Source organism: Cynoglossus semilaevis, unplaced genomic scaffold (assembly GCF_000523025.1).
Source record: "Cynoglossus semilaevis isolate Cse_v1.0 unplaced genomic scaffold, Cse_v1.0 scaffold1699, whole genome shotgun sequence".
Lineage (NCBI taxonomy): Eukaryota > Metazoa > Chordata > Actinopteri > Pleuronectiformes > Cynoglossidae > Cynoglossus > Cynoglossus semilaevis.
Genome location: NW_007585112.1, coordinates 55,813 through 70,620, shown reverse-complemented (window position 1 = coordinate 70,620; position 14,808 = coordinate 55,813). Strand labels below are relative to the sequence as shown.

The following is a 14,808-nucleotide window of genomic DNA, read 5'->3' as shown; positions in this document are numbered from 1 at the left end:
GGCCAAGCCGGGCGCGTCATCACAAATCATATGAGCTGGCTGTGTGTCCTGTCCTCCACCGAACCCCTGAGACTGACTCACTCAACCCCTGGGGTTCGATTGAACCCAAGTTAAGAACCACTGGTCTAGTGAGACATCCCTGTCTATGTCATACTGTATCAAACAACAAACCGTTTTTGAAATTTACCAAATTCCCTCGTGGTCTCTGGGTTGTGCAGTTGGAATTCTCCTTTTTGGGTTTGTCTATATTTATGAGTGAGTGTATAATTATTAACGTACAGTACATGATGTACAGTACATTCAGAATTACAGGGTATAGTTTAGTAATTGTCACTTCCACGTTGGATTAACTATTTTTACTTCTTTTTTTTCACTACAACAACAACCGGCTTAAATATGTGAACAGAGACGTCTGTCATGTTAAGTACGCGCTACCAGACTAAGGTATGTTGTTGGAGGTTACAACCAAGTACTTTCCCACCAGTGTAAACTCTACCTTTAAAGCAGTCTTAAAAAATAAGAGACATTTCTTTTCGTGAATCATGCTAACGCCACATAGCAAGGTCAATAATTTGTAATTTATTTTCAATAAGTTCTTTGTATTGATGTTGCAAGTTCTCTATGCACACATGAACTCTACTGCATGTGTGAACGTTAACCATGGGTTATCCAGGATTATACCACAGTAGATTGGAGAGTAGATAGAACACTCTTGAATGACCAGAAGTAAGACAGTCTGTAAATGAGACTCTTAAATGGACCAACAGTTTATCCCCAGCATCAGGCTGTAGAAGGATAATGAATTACACAGTCTTTTACCTAAATTCCAAAAGACTGTGCAGTTCCAGATGAACACATTTTCTACACAAGCCACACCCTCCTGGTACTACCTTAAAAGAATGGGAATCTCAGCAAGTGGACTAGACCCTGCACCAGACCTAACAGGTAACTCTTTGTCTGATTGTATTCTGAACTGACTCGTTGAGTTCATTTTCCTGCAATTAGATATTGATAAAATGTATGTGTATCTTCAGTTTTTAAATTTGTAGGACTGTGGTGGACCATCATGACTCCTAATTTCTTCATTCTCTTCATTTTTACATTGACGTCCATCTTGTCTGTAAGTTAGGTGGTAACATGAACATTTTGAAGACTTTAAGTCATAGTAAACCATGTTTAATCATCTAAACAAAACAGTGGAATATGTGTATAATGCCGTCCTGGGGTCTTGCAGGTGTCGACTGGTGAAGAAAATGAAATAAGTGAGTAAAAATAAAGCACTGTTGTCCAGTTAAAATCCAAGTCTCATCTTTTATTTTTCTTTATTTTTCCTTCGTCTGTTTTCATTTTTCCAGATACTGCTGACGTCTCTGACATTATTGAACAAGCCAACAAGGACCTAAGTAAGAACATTTAAACTGAATTAAAAAAAAAAAAAAAAAAACTAAAAGAACCACAGAAAAATTGTTGCGTGACAAACTAGACAAACTTTTGAATTTGAATGGTAAAAGTATTTCACAGTGTTCTTTAGATTTTTTTTCCAACGGAAAATATTTTTAAACCTTGTAAGAAGAAAGTAATAGTATGTAAAATAATTGGTTGGTTTTTGTTTTTTCCAAAGCAATCTTCACATAAATCATTTTATTTTATAGAAAACTTGGTCCATGGAGACATTGTGCCAAATAAAAACAGGAATGCTGACCCCTGCACTAAGACTGGCTGCAAATGGCCTAAATATGGAAGCTTTGTCTATATTCCTGTGGCAATCGCTAGCCACTACAGTGAGTAACAGTTTCACCACACAATCATGACGTTTAAATATGGGACAGATGCCTTGAAGCAGGGACATTGGTTGGTGGAGGCCTTGGCCTTGTCAACTCTGTACATCTGCCACGTTTTATCACACTCCTGGGATGTTGCCTTGAAGCAGGGACATTGGTTGGTGAATGCCTTGGCCTTGGACTCCTGGGATGCATTAGTGTTACTTACCTACACTCAGAACCAACTAAGATTGGTTCCAACCGCTCGACCCTAAAAAACGAATACCCTAAAACCCTAATGACTAATACATTACTTATAAATGATTAAGAATAGTAAACAGCTTTGTAAGCTTATAGTCTTGTCCTTTTTTAGGTCACACTCAACGTAATCTTATCATCAGATCCTTGATAACGTTTCACCATCACACATGCATTCGCTTTGTCTGGCGTCGCCGTAATCACCGGGACTTTCTGTACTTCTTCTCTGGATCTGGGTGAGAATCCTTGCAAAACAAAAGGGGATCAACAAATTTATATTTTACTGTTTTCTTGTAGTAACGTAGCAGAGTGTAAACATGTACACCTTCAATTATTTCTATTTATTTTTGGTGTTTGCCAGGTGCTGGTCCTATATTGGCAGACAGGGGGGACAGCAGCCAGTTTCCCTGAGACGTAATGGTTGCTTGTACATATCGACAGCGCAGCATGAAGTCCTGCATGCTATTGGCTTTCACCACGAGCAAAATCGCTCTGACAGGGATCGTTATGTTCATATTCTAATGCAAAATGTTTGGTCAGGCAAGTATTTCACTCAGGTACATTAACAGCTGAACTGTGATAAGAGCATTAAAAGATCATGTCTTCAGTCACCGCTATTACAACCTGCTTGTAAATAGCATTTAAGAATGTTTTATGTTTACACATTTGCAGGGACAAAGGATTTGACCATAAAATTAAATTATTTAATACTAAATTTGTACCTTTGACAGAGGTAGGCATTTGAATATAAATATTTCATATTTTAACTCCATCTGTGCAGGAATGGAGGGAAACTTTGTGAAAGCAAGCACCCTCAACCTTGGAACGCCGTACGACTTTAACTCTATCATGCACTACACCAAGTGAGTGAATAAGGTGGACGTTAGCTGCTGCATCATTAATTAACTTTGTACTTGTATCTGTCAGATATTTATAATGTAGTTCTGCTGTTTTCCTGTTTGAAGATGTTTTTAAAACATTCAACATTAACTGATAAAGTTCACTGTCAATGAGCTCTGATCACTGTGCTCTGCTAAAGGTATGCCTTCTCCAAAAATGGCCAACCAACCATTCTCGCCAAGAGTGATCCCAATTTGGAATTTGGACATGCCACGTACATGAGCAAAAATGACATAGATCGTATCAACCGTTTGTATGAATGCTGTAAGTACATAAAAAATACACTCGGACTTTGAATACCTGGAAAAAAAAAAGTGAACATCCATTACTGTGACTTATTCACAATTGTATAATTATAGTAAATTAATCAGAATGTCAAATGTTTTGCTCTTTTCAGAACTTCATGACAGAGAAAACATGGTTTCTGGTTTGATTTTGGGTGCAAGGTAAAATCACAGTGAATGTAACCATTCTCAGTATATTCTGTGAAAATTGTTTCTTTTTCTCAGTTCAACAGTCAAGTTTAAAAGTTATTCTCATGAGAAAATAAACCAATAATTCAACCCTTACACACCTGTGTGTAGACTGCATGACTGGTCCTGGGTCATGTATTCAGGTTTCCTTCAACTGTGTGAATACCTTTTTAATTGAAGAGTCAAACAAGACACGCCTTTGCCCCCAAGTCAGCTGTAAGGCAGGAAGGCATGATATATCTACCAATTTAGTAAAAGGCTTGGTGATATCTTGTATGTCCACTATCTCTATATTCATCTGCTGAATAAACTTCTGGAAATTCTGACAAAATGCTTTTATGGCTGCAATAGTATTTGAACCACAATGTGGATGCAAATATAATGGGTTGCTGTAATCCAGCGGTTTTTACGCCACGGACCGGTTAAATGTCTGAAATTATTTTCACGGAACGGCCTTTATGGTGTGGTGAATAAATAAAACTAAATAAAATGATACGACCGGCATGAAAACTGGTATTTGCTAAATATAATAATGAAGGTTAAGCCATGAAAAACATAATGAAGGTGTATGCAAATGTTGTAGCAGTGTTCTCGTGACATCATGCTTGTGTTTTGATGCTTTGTCCTTGTGGTCGGGCATTGTTGAAGGCTTCATTGCCTCATTAGAGAGACGTTCGCCGCATATTATGCAGCGCAGGCTCGGTGCATGGGAACAACCTGTCGCAATAAATCCATATTTTCAAGTAGGACTCCTGGAATTGTCTGTTAGATGCAGCTTTCTTTTTTTGAAGACCTAGGTTCTTCTTCTGTCACCTCACAGACTCTTTTACCCTGCTCTAAGAAACTTTCCAATGGCGTTTGTTTTCTGTTCCTTTTTCTAGCTTGGTGGTTTCAGTTTAGCTGTACAGTAATGTATTATGTGTTACCGTCAAGAGCAGACCTTTTAACAAGGTAGTGGATGTATGTAAGACATGAGACTGAGAACCAGAATCAGATAGTAAATAAAACGGAAATAATGTAAGTTATGCATTCTTTCTGTGCGCCGGTACCAAATGACCCAGGGGTTGGGGACCACCCTTGTAATCAAGAGCATTCTATTGTTTCCCTTAAATAAATGTGTCACCTAACTATGTTAGATCAAAACGTTCTTCTTATTACTTTTATTAGAATGATTTTGAGGTAAAAAAAAAATCAGACCACCAGAGTAGATAAAGAGCACAGTGTTTACATATTAATGATATTCTCCACTGCTGTAAAACAAAAGTAAGATCCTTTGGTGATATCACCTTGATCCCAAAGACATTACCTTATTTCTTTCTGTTAATAAAAATAATTTTTAATGAGGGCTTTACAGTACATCAGACTGAAGCATGTGTACGTTGTTGTGGTTTCTACACAAATGATACAGAGTTTTCCTGTACTTGAAGCTTTTAGTGCATTAACTGATTCATTAGCAGTCATTTAGATGCCTCCTGACACCATGTTATAATCATCCTTCGCTGTGATGGTTGGCAGACCATTCTTGGAAAAGGCAGTTCTGCATTAACACAAACAAAGAACAAGTATTATTAACACACCTTTATTAAATGAGATGCTGTCAATCAACACTCACCTGCCGTAATGAAGAATTGTAATCATAGGGAATATTAAAGTTGACTCAGGATTAACTCTTAAAGTTTCCCTTTCATAATGTATTGCAATAATTCACAAAAAAGTATTTCACATCCAGTTGGCTAACAGAACTCTTCAGCCTTGACGTGGATGACTAAGAATCTTCATAGATACGTTTATATTAATTTATGTGAATGTACTATTTGTAACTGAGCCTGATTGAACCACATACATTGACAAATCCAACCATTTCTTCAACTTCTATCTAGAAGCCTAGAACCTGTAACATCTGTTACAGGTCCAAAGTTTAGACTGTCGGTGTCAGTAAAATGCACGTTTGTTTCATCCTACTTTCCATGTTTTATTACTCAAGCAAAACTGCTGTCTTTGTCTTTTTGTTTCAGTAATATATAGAAACATTGTTTTCTGTATTTAGAAATATTGATTTATCTCATTCGATCTATCAGTTTAGCTAATCAGATTTACGGTTGTAATTGATTGACGCAGTGGTACTGTATGTGTTGTTTCTTCAAAACACAAGAGACAGAACAAACAAAATGATGCCTAAACCTGTTGTTCCTGTAATAATCAGTCAAAACATTCCTTTCTGCTATGAAGAGACAAAGCAACTGGAATGTTCAGTTAAAATGAGACACACACACTGATTACATGTAAGTCATTTGCCTAGAGTGTACTACCAAATAGTTTGAAATGTTTAAAACAGTTTAGAAAGTTTAGAAGGATTAAGATGTGGTCCTAGATTTGGTTAGCAAATGATTAATAATTGAACAAAGGTAAACGTCTTGATTATTATGATAATTGTCATAGAACAAAATGTTCAACGTGCAGCCAAATTCTGAAGTTTAAACCAGTTTTCAATTGTCATAGAAGTTACCTGTGCCATAGTAGCATGCACACGATCACTTCTTCACCATCACATCTGCCTTACATGCAGAAGGTCCTGGGTTCCAGCCCCAGAGGAACCACATACATATTGGCACTTCTGGTGGCAGCCTGTGTGGGTTGGAAAGACTCATAATGTGAATTTCCCCCTTGTGGGGTAAATAAGGGACTTAATCTTTTCATATAAATATACATATAAATATATCAGTTTATTTGTGTGTGTTGAATCATAATCGCGCACACACTACTATTTATATTTATTACTATTAAGAATAACATTGTCCTAGGTCTTCAGTAGCTGTAGTGCACTGCCATCATGTGGCTGTTAGGATTATAGCTGGCTCCAAATACAGAACTAATTTACCCGTCCTCAGTGACCATTTCCTGCAATCAAGGCTACATTCAATTAGAGGAGAATAGTACTTATTGTCACTGTAACACGGAGGTACAAAACAATTGAGGAAACAAAAAGACATAAAAAACACAAAAAGGTGCAAAGTACTGTGGAGCTTTATAAAGTGGCAGATGTACAAGCTTGACAAGGCCAAGGCCTCCACCAACCAATGTCCCTGCTTCAAGGCATCTGTCCCATATTTAAACGTCATGATTGTGTGGTGAAACTGTTACTCACTGTAGTGGCTAGCGATTGCCACAGGAATATAGACAAAGCTTCCATATTTAGGCCATTTGCAGCCAGTCTTAGTGCAGGGGTTAGCACTGTTTTTATTTGGCACAATGTCTCCATGCACCAAGTTTTCTATAAAATAAAATGATTTATGTGAAGATTGCTCTAGAAACTTAATTAATGTATTAATTAATGTGATACAGGTGCCCTTTTAGCCTTTGACCTGTTGTCAGATCCAGTATAAGCATCTACTATTGGTGCAGTAGTGTGGCTGCTGCAGAAGGGCTGAGAAGCAGAAATTGACGTACCATATTTTGATCATCGTGATTATGTTTCGTACGTGACTGCATGTGTCCCGTTTTCACTGTCACTGTTTTTTCTTAAAAACTGCTTTGCATTTTCCCACGACGCACACTGACGTGACAAATCACGTCACATCTATTTCTAGTTTGCTCACAAAAAAGGATTTCTTTAAAATTGTTTGTTTATCAGTGGACTAATATTATTATTGTATATTCATACAGCAATAGTTAATATAACAGCCGGAAATGAACAGGATGTACAAGGTAACCAATTGGTATAGTTTTATTTGAAATTTACCTTCACTGTAGCAGAGTATTGTAATACCACTGAGTCAATACAGTGATGATCCAAATAAGACAACAATAATAATAAAGACATTGACAACTGATTTTTCCCCCTGGTTCATTTGAAACAACATTAGACTGAAAGTCTTTGTTTGCAGCTCATTACTGTATGCATAATATATTTTTTAGACCACCACCTCAGTAAAGTGATAGAAAACAGAAAAGGCCCTCCTTCATGAATGATGATGATTTTCCCCTGCTGTAAAGTGAATGCCTCACATTGATGGCGTTGAGAGTTGTCTCAATTCTTTTGGATTCCTATTTATAAAAAAGATTTGTGTTAGAGCTTTACAGTATAATGGAGAGTTTAATGTATTTCTTGGGTCTTAACTGTTTAAGATATATCTGCAAATTTTAACGTTACATGTATTATCGCAGGTTAAGTAGTATTTGTCTCTCCAACACTTACAACATTCATAGAGTGCTTTAACTCGTCTGATGTCATCAGCACTCAGTACGCTGCCTCCTAAGACCCGGTCGTAATCATCGTTGGCAGTGATGGTTGGCTGGCCGTTCTCGGAGAAGGTGGTTCTATCAAATGTGGCTCATTCATTAATGAAACTATTGATGTAGGTCCAAAACATGATAACAAGGCTTATAAACACACTTTCAGACAACACTCACCTGCTGTAATGAAGGATAGAATTGTAGTCATAGGGAATACCCAAGTTCACACTGCTGTAAATCTTAAAGTTTGGTTGTAGTTCTGTGCAGATAGACACATACTCTACTTTCATTTTTAGGTTTTTAAGACGTGATTGAAAATAACGGTGTTAATTTAGTTAAATAAAACGCTTTGTTCTTTGACATTGCTGACCTGATTGGATGTTGTCCCAGTGGATCGTCACATGATCATCTCGGTCAATGCGGTTTTGCTCATGTAGAAAACCAATGACATGGAGGGCCTCATGCTGCACCACATAGCTATCTACACAAGTGACTCCATTGTTTTCGTGTTTTAGAAAGACAACCTGTTTTCCACCCTGTCGACCAACGTAAGATGCACACCTGAAATATATATATATATGTAAATATATAAAGTGATATGTACAGTGATGTACCTTTTTTGTGAATGTAAGTGGACTGATTCTGGCTTCTCTCTTTATTGTTGGTAACTGATTAAAAAATGTAGTGTGCATGTACATGCACGCATGTGTGTGTGTGTGTGTGTGTTTACCCCATTTGATTTGTAAAGGCGATGTAATCTGTTTCATCGGTTCTCGGCACAAATTCAACACAGGTTTGGTCTTTGAAGATGCTCAAGTAGTTTTTGATGAGATTCTTTTGAACATTTTCTGAAAATAAGGTGACAAAATGTATTCAATGTAATGACAAAATGAAATCACTTCCACAACCAATTATGATTCAACATATCCTTTATGTTTGAAGAGATCAACTTAATTTACTATGCAGTATATATTACCTTTTCCTTATATTTCAGTAGATGCAGTAGATCCAAAGACTAGGGTACTTGTTTATTGTGGTATGATATTGAGAAGGAATAACTGGGTAATTTCCAATTTCTTTATTTATTTCAAAGGTTTTGGCCAAAATCTAAACTTTTCTTCTATCTTACAACCAAAAGAGATGCAAATGCTGATTTTAGAGTCTTTGTCATGGCAGTAAGGTGCATGAGTTTTTTCTGTAGTTATAATTTGGTTAATACATGCTCTGTTGGTACAAAAATCTGTATTTTCTTTCTGTTTTGTATGATGTCATCACAGTGTTTTGTGTGGTGACCTATTTACGTGTCAATAGATGGCAATGGTAAAAAATGGTTTATATGAGCTTTTAGATAAAGTTTCTGTGAAATGTATACTCACACCAAATTGTCACACCACTGTACATAAAATGGTTTTGGGGTTAAAGAGATTCATACGTACACCAACTACACCTCTACATTCTTTTCAATATTTAATTTTTTTAAACATTGTTAATCATTCCACAGAGGGTACTCAGAGTTACTTATCAGTATGGTTATTAAAGGTTAAAGTGATACTTACTGTAACCATTTTCAAATACATAGGGCACCTTGACTACTCCATTCACCTTTGGCCACTTGCAGGAATCAGTCACACAGGAGGAAGCAGTCCGTCTTGGATTTCGTAAAATGTCCCCTTCAATTATGTTTCCTGTGAAGTCACATTCCCAGAAATTTGTATAATTTCCAATATTTTCTATTATATTGCGCATAATTAATATTATGACTTTAGCCAATAACATAAATGTGCATAGGTCTTTCAAGAACCAAATATAATAACACATTTCCTAAAGTAAGATTTTTTTGCATACTTAGTCCTTTGTTGGTGTTTATGATATTAGAAAAGCCGTTTCCTGATGGTAAAGAAAAATTAGACAAAAAAAAAAAAAAGAAAAAACAAATGTTAGTACTGTTAAGTTAGTATTTCGATTTTTTACTTTAAAGTCTTAGGAACTCCATATATTTGACTTACCAATACTTCTCCCAGCTGTGCCCTGAAAACGATATAAATGCCATTTTAAGTTGCTTCATATTTTTAATAATTATTATACTTATTTTTTAAAAGTTTTAATATCACACACAAACACAAACTTAGAAAATACATACAAGAGGGATAGTCGTCACAGTGAATAGGAGGCAAAAAAGGAAAACACGAGTCATTATGATCCTCATTGTGTTTACATAAATCTGAAAAGAAAAAAATGTATAAATCATACATTATATATATGCATATATATATATTGAACAGGTATATATATTTAACAGGCATTGTTATATATAGAACAATGCCTGTTAAAATTAATTAAAAAGCAAAGAAAGTGGTGCAGTTTACCAGTTGCATCGAGAGTGAAGTTCAGACCCACAGTAAGACTTATCACCCTCCTTTTATACAGCACAATTACAGGGTGGAGTAAGTGTCAACAAAAGCCCAACCTACTGTTGTTCAGACAGAGCTATATAAATATACATTATATAAATTTAAGTATCTTCTTTTTGTCACGCCAACAACAGATAATCATTCATCTCACACTATGTTACTTTATGTGATACAAACTCTAAACAGTCCCAGGTATACTGATAACACTATGACACTATAAACAGTCCCAGGTATACTGATAACACCTTCTTTGTTTCCTGTGTCTATGATAGAATAGATTTACAGGAACTGAAGAAAAACCTACAGTGCATTTTGCACCATGTTGCTCGATAGCATTTATTCCTTAAATGGAATGATAACCGATTAGTCTTTCGCCCCTATACCCAGGTCGGACGACCGATTTGCACGTCAGGACCGCTGCGGGCCTCCACCAGAGTTTCCCCTGGCTTCGCCCTGCCCAGGGATAGTTCACCATCTTTCGGACACCAACGTGCAGGTTTACAGAACGTATTAGATTATATTTATGTATTATAATATATTATATTATATGGCCATTATATTATATTGTATTAGATTAATTCTTAAACGATCTGCTGGTTAAATATCAGCTAAAAAAACAAATCCAACTCAAATGTGATCAGGTTTATTTCTTTTCCCCCTTCCTATAAGTTTTTTTTTTTTTTAAGGATGACAATAAATGTACTTAAACCAAAGGTAAGATTCTTTTTATATAGAAGTGTTAGGATGCCATTTGATAGGTAGAGAGAGGGAATGAGTTGTAATTAATTTTATTTGACAACATATTTTAAAACATTTCATTTGAGAACAGCAGAGGTTTATTTAACAGTTACTCTCCTGCACTGCCTTGGATTTGCAAATTCAGATTGAAATTTGTTACCTTTTTGTGGGGTGGACATGAAAACCTTTTGATCTTCATTTTAGTCATGTTACAGAATGAGCAGTGGTGAAGAAGACAATGCCTATAAGGTTTAGATGATTGATAATTAACTCAATTTTTTTATGAGTCCAAAAATGCATGTTTATTCTGAATATGCTAATGCATTTTGATTTTAATTATAGTACCGATAGTCTTCCATACAATTGGTAACACAAGTGTGCTGTGGCAACAAAAAACACACAGTAAAGTTTAAAGTTAAACGTGTTTAAGATTGAAGACCCATTCTTGATTGTGTTAAGAGAAAGTTTTAGTCTGGGCTTACTTTCAATTAAACTTCACATCTTGTGTCTGTGTTTTTGTCTAAATCCTCTACTTCCATATTATTGTATAAAACCTGCCACAATATGTGTTACAGTTATGTTAAATAGACATGCTGTAAATTTTTATTTTGACACAGCAACGTAGCTGCTAAACGTGAGTTCGATGCAGAAATGTTGTTGTTTGTGTTGCAATCAGGAGCAAATTAAAACATAACCTGCTCCACACCCTAGAGCTTAGGTCACACAGGACAAAGAGACACTGGCACTAGGACCCAATAACATCCCCACAGCAGATCTTTGTTAAAACATGTGGCCTTTAGGAACAATACACAACATCCTAAACATAATACAACACAATAATGAGTAAAATAAAAGTTGAAATTTCTATTAAGCTTGACATATTTTTCCCTCTTTTTCTAGGCTACACAAATAAAATGCTGAATAATCAGTGAAATGTTAATAAATATTTTTTCTCAATAAATTTTTCTAATGAAGTAAAAAAAAGAAGGTTCCAATAACAACAGTTTGATTGTGTTCTGCTCTCCCCTATAACTATCTTAATGTAATTTAGGTTAAAGAGGTGATTGGTTGGTAGGTATTTAAACCAACATATGACACAGAAAGAATGTGTTTCTGCAGTAAACTCTCAGCTAGTAACTGTCTTTTAATAGAAAATAAAGGTAGTTGAGAAATGACAACAACAATGTTAATATGCAAATGAGGACTCACTGACTCACCTGGTTCCAATTATCATCAAACACAAACTTATTGCACTTATCGTAATTATATGAACTTGAATATCAAGTGTTTCTGCCAGATTGATGTTCACTTAAAATAATTTTAAAGGGCGTTATCTTACTGCTAACCACTATAATCAAAATGGTTCACGCAGACATTATTTAAAAACAACCTCTTCATGTTCACTTCATGATTTTCATAACAGAAGATTTTGTCATGTACTGTAAATGTAATTAAATCAAAAGAGAAAGTTCTGACCAAAAAGTGAAAGGTCTTTAAAATAAAAACAGCCACATCAAACACCATTTTGGACACATTTTCTCATCTGAACAAGGCTTTAAACAGTGGTCAAGCGTATTCTAGAAAAACTCTTCATTAATCATTCCTTTTGAAGTGATGCAGAAAACATCTGTCCAGAGAATAGTGCGGTACTGAATCAATACATTTAGGGCTCCACTGTTTAAGATTTAGGTCAGACTTATGCATTGTGTTTCTCTTGTTACGACAGAAGAAGAAGACAGTAGAAAGCAAATATTATACTGATACATGCCAGATTGTACACTCACTCAGTTATACTGTAGGGTATTTTATTATCATTCAATCATACACAAAAATGTTATACAACAATATATTTTATTTTACATTTCCTAAAAATGAACAAAATTTTTCCATCCTTAATCGAGTTGAACGAAACATACGGCAAAGATGCCCCGATGAAAGAGTGCCTTTAAATGTATTTGAAAGCCCTTTCTATACTATGTTATATACCTGTCCATGATTAAACAACAACTCACCTGCAAAGCATGTAGTTCCAAACCTGTATATCAAGTTCATTCACACGCAAAAGAACAGCATGTTTTAGTGACCCTTTTTTAACAAACAACAAAATGAACACACTTCTTGGCCAAATATTCGATATTCGTCACATTTATTTGTTTTAACCATTATGTTTTGGGTCGTGTGGCCTCATGTTACTGTGGTGGATTAAGGTTGTTATTTTTCTTTAAAAAAATCTAAAAATATGGGGTCAGGGTTAGTAACTGTGAATATCATTGAAGGTCGCTAACTACAGGAAAAGGATGTAATTTATTTTAGTCCAGTCTCTTAAATCTGTTTTAAATCCTTACATTTTAGCAGGACAAACTGATTTGATTACGATTATTTGTGCTATTGTTGACAATGTTAGTAATGGAAACCTTAGAAAATTATATTTCTTATATTATTAATTATATTATCTCATTCTTCTTCTTATTATTATTATTATTACAACTACTTAAATAAGTTCACTAGCAGATACTGAATTTTGCTACTTTAAAGTAAACAACAAAAAAGGTTGGCAAATATAAACACGTATGTCGTTTTGTACACAGTAGAGGAAATTACTCTGAAGCAGTTTAGACAAAATGGACGCAACGTGTTAAACGCTTTCACATCCACATTTAAGGAACTGTGTCGTGTGTGTTGAAAGCATGTGACTGATCAAGTGACAGCCTGGTCACATGATTCAGTCAGCTGACGTCACGAGTGCAGCCGAACCGTTCTACCGTAGAGACTCAACTGACTGTCAGGATGCCGTTTTCCGAGCTGTATTTTAACGTCGATAACGGTTATTTGGAAGGGCTGGTTAGGGGATTTAAAGCCGGGATACTTTCCCAATCGGATTATACAAACCTGGTTCAGTGTGAGACCCTGGAAGGTAAGAAAACATGCACAGCTAGCGGCTATCACATTAGCAGTGCACCGGCTAGTTAATCGCTTGAAACACTCGTCGTCAGTTTAGTGTTTTGGGGGTCATTTAATCCATCGTTGTGTTATTCACTTGATATCATAAATATAATTAGATTTTGGTGTTTCGTCAAAGCTATGCTTAATTATCTGTAATTTTAAAAACATGTATACTCCGTTTATCGCAACCTTGTAGCACACTTGCTAACTCGAGCTCGGGATTTGAGCTCTGCGGATCACCCTTTCCTTAGCTTCCCCTTAAAGGAAATGAATGTTCGTCAGAAAGAAATAATAACCCTACTTTGTGTCTACGGCTGTTATACTGTAGGCACAAAGTTAAGTCACAAATCTTTCCCTTCGTCGATTAGATTAAGGTGGGTGGCACTTAAATTTGGTAACTACTGTGCTTACTTACTTTTGTTGATATCTGTAAGAAAAAGGTCCAAGAAGCCAGGACACGCATGTTTGTGTCTCTCTGTGTGTGTAACTGAGAAATCACAAATTCAACAGTTTCTTTCTGCAATCAAAAAAGTATTTCTCGTTCTGATAACACATCATCTAGCATGCAGTACATTAATGTTATTTATTTCCCCTGTAGATCTGAAGCTTCATCTGCAGAGCACAGACTATGGCAGCTTCCTGGCCAACGAGGCCTCTCCTCTCACAGTGTCTGTTATTGATGACAAGCTGAAGGAGAAAATGGTGGTGGAGTTTCGCCACATGAGGAACCAGTCGTATGAACCACTGGCCAGTTTCATGGACTTCATCACGTAAGCTCTTTACAATTATTTTATGATAACTCATAAGTTTCACTGTTTATATGTTATCACTATAGAAGCACTATGTATTTCAATGTAAACAGAACTAATAAATAAAATGTGCGATTTAACTCTGTTTTAGATAAAGAGAACATTCTTCTCTTTGATTGATCTACGTTCACACATATACGTTTTCTTATGGTTTGTTTTCCTCCACTTGACTTCAGGTACAGCTATATGATTGATAACGTCATCCTGCTCATTACGGGCACTCTGCACCAGAGGGCAATCTCTGAGCTGGTGCCCAAGTGTCACCCACTGGGCAGCTTTGAAC

At 35.9% G+C, this 14,808-nt stretch overlaps 3 protein-coding genes across 3 annotated transcripts in view; 2 read left to right on the top strand and 1 right to left on the bottom strand.

Annotated features, from left to right (window-relative positions):
- Positions 1-483: 483 nt before the first annotated feature.
- On the top strand, positions 484-4,610 carry LOC103398456 (high choriolytic enzyme 1-like). Its single transcript, XM_008337088.2, has 10 exons — positions 484-945; positions 1,035-1,120; positions 1,235-1,262; positions 1,356-1,403; positions 1,653-1,781; positions 2,134-2,254; positions 2,380-2,558; positions 2,800-2,881; positions 3,058-3,182; positions 3,316-4,610. Coding segments are annotated over exons 1-10 (897 nt in total). The 5' UTR covers positions 484-848; the 3' UTR covers positions 3,318-4,610.
- Positions 4,611-7,109: 2,499 nt separating this feature from the next.
- Positions 7,110-10,018, bottom strand: LOC103398455 (low choriolytic enzyme-like). The gene is made up of 10 exons (XM_008337086.2): positions 9,991-10,018; positions 9,765-9,845; positions 9,631-9,652; positions 9,470-9,511; positions 9,181-9,309; positions 8,355-8,472; positions 7,995-8,185; positions 7,802-7,883; positions 7,587-7,708; positions 7,110-7,435 (listed from the first exon to the last, which is right to left on the bottom strand). Coding segments are annotated over exons 1-10 (798 nt in total). The 5' UTR covers positions 10,000-10,018; the 3' UTR covers positions 7,110-7,433.
- Positions 10,019-13,474: 3,456 nt separating this feature from the next.
- The window catches only part of atp6v0d1 (ATPase H+ transporting V0 subunit d1), a 4,810-nt gene continuing 3,476 nt past the window's right edge, over positions 13,475-14,808 (top strand). The window contains exons 1-3 of the mRNA XM_025053595.1: positions 13,475-13,687; positions 14,315-14,486; positions 14,702-14,808. The exon at positions 14,702-14,808 is cut by the window's right edge and continues 93 nt beyond it. Coding sequence (XP_024909363.1) covers positions 13,561-13,687; positions 14,315-14,486; positions 14,702-14,808 — 406 coding nt within the window. The 5' untranslated portion in view covers positions 13,475-13,560. The remainder of the gene's footprint in view (positions 13,688-14,314; positions 14,487-14,701) is intronic.

Bases quoted from the DNA above. Each gene is read 5' to 3' on its own strand.
- LOC103398455 (XM_008337086.2), bottom strand. The intron at 9,512-9,630 runs GTAAGTCAAATA...CTTTACCATCAG, and splicing joins CACAGCTGGGAGAAGTATTG to GAAACGGCTTTTCTAATATC. The intron at 8,473-9,180 runs GTAAGTATCACT...CCTTATTTTCAG, and splicing joins TGTATTTGAAAATGGTTACA to AAAATGTTCAAAAGAATCTC.
- LOC103398456 (XM_008337088.2), top strand. From the start codon at position 849: ATGAACACATTTTCTACACAAGCCACACCCTCCTGGTACTACCTTAAA. The intron at 946-1,034 runs GTAACTCTTTGT...GTGTATCTTCAG, and splicing joins CCCTGCACCAGACCTAACAG to TTTTTAAATTTGTAGGACTG. The intron at 2,255-2,379 runs GTGAGAATCCTT...GGTGTTTGCCAG, and splicing joins TACTTCTTCTCTGGATCTGG to GTGCTGGTCCTATATTGGCA.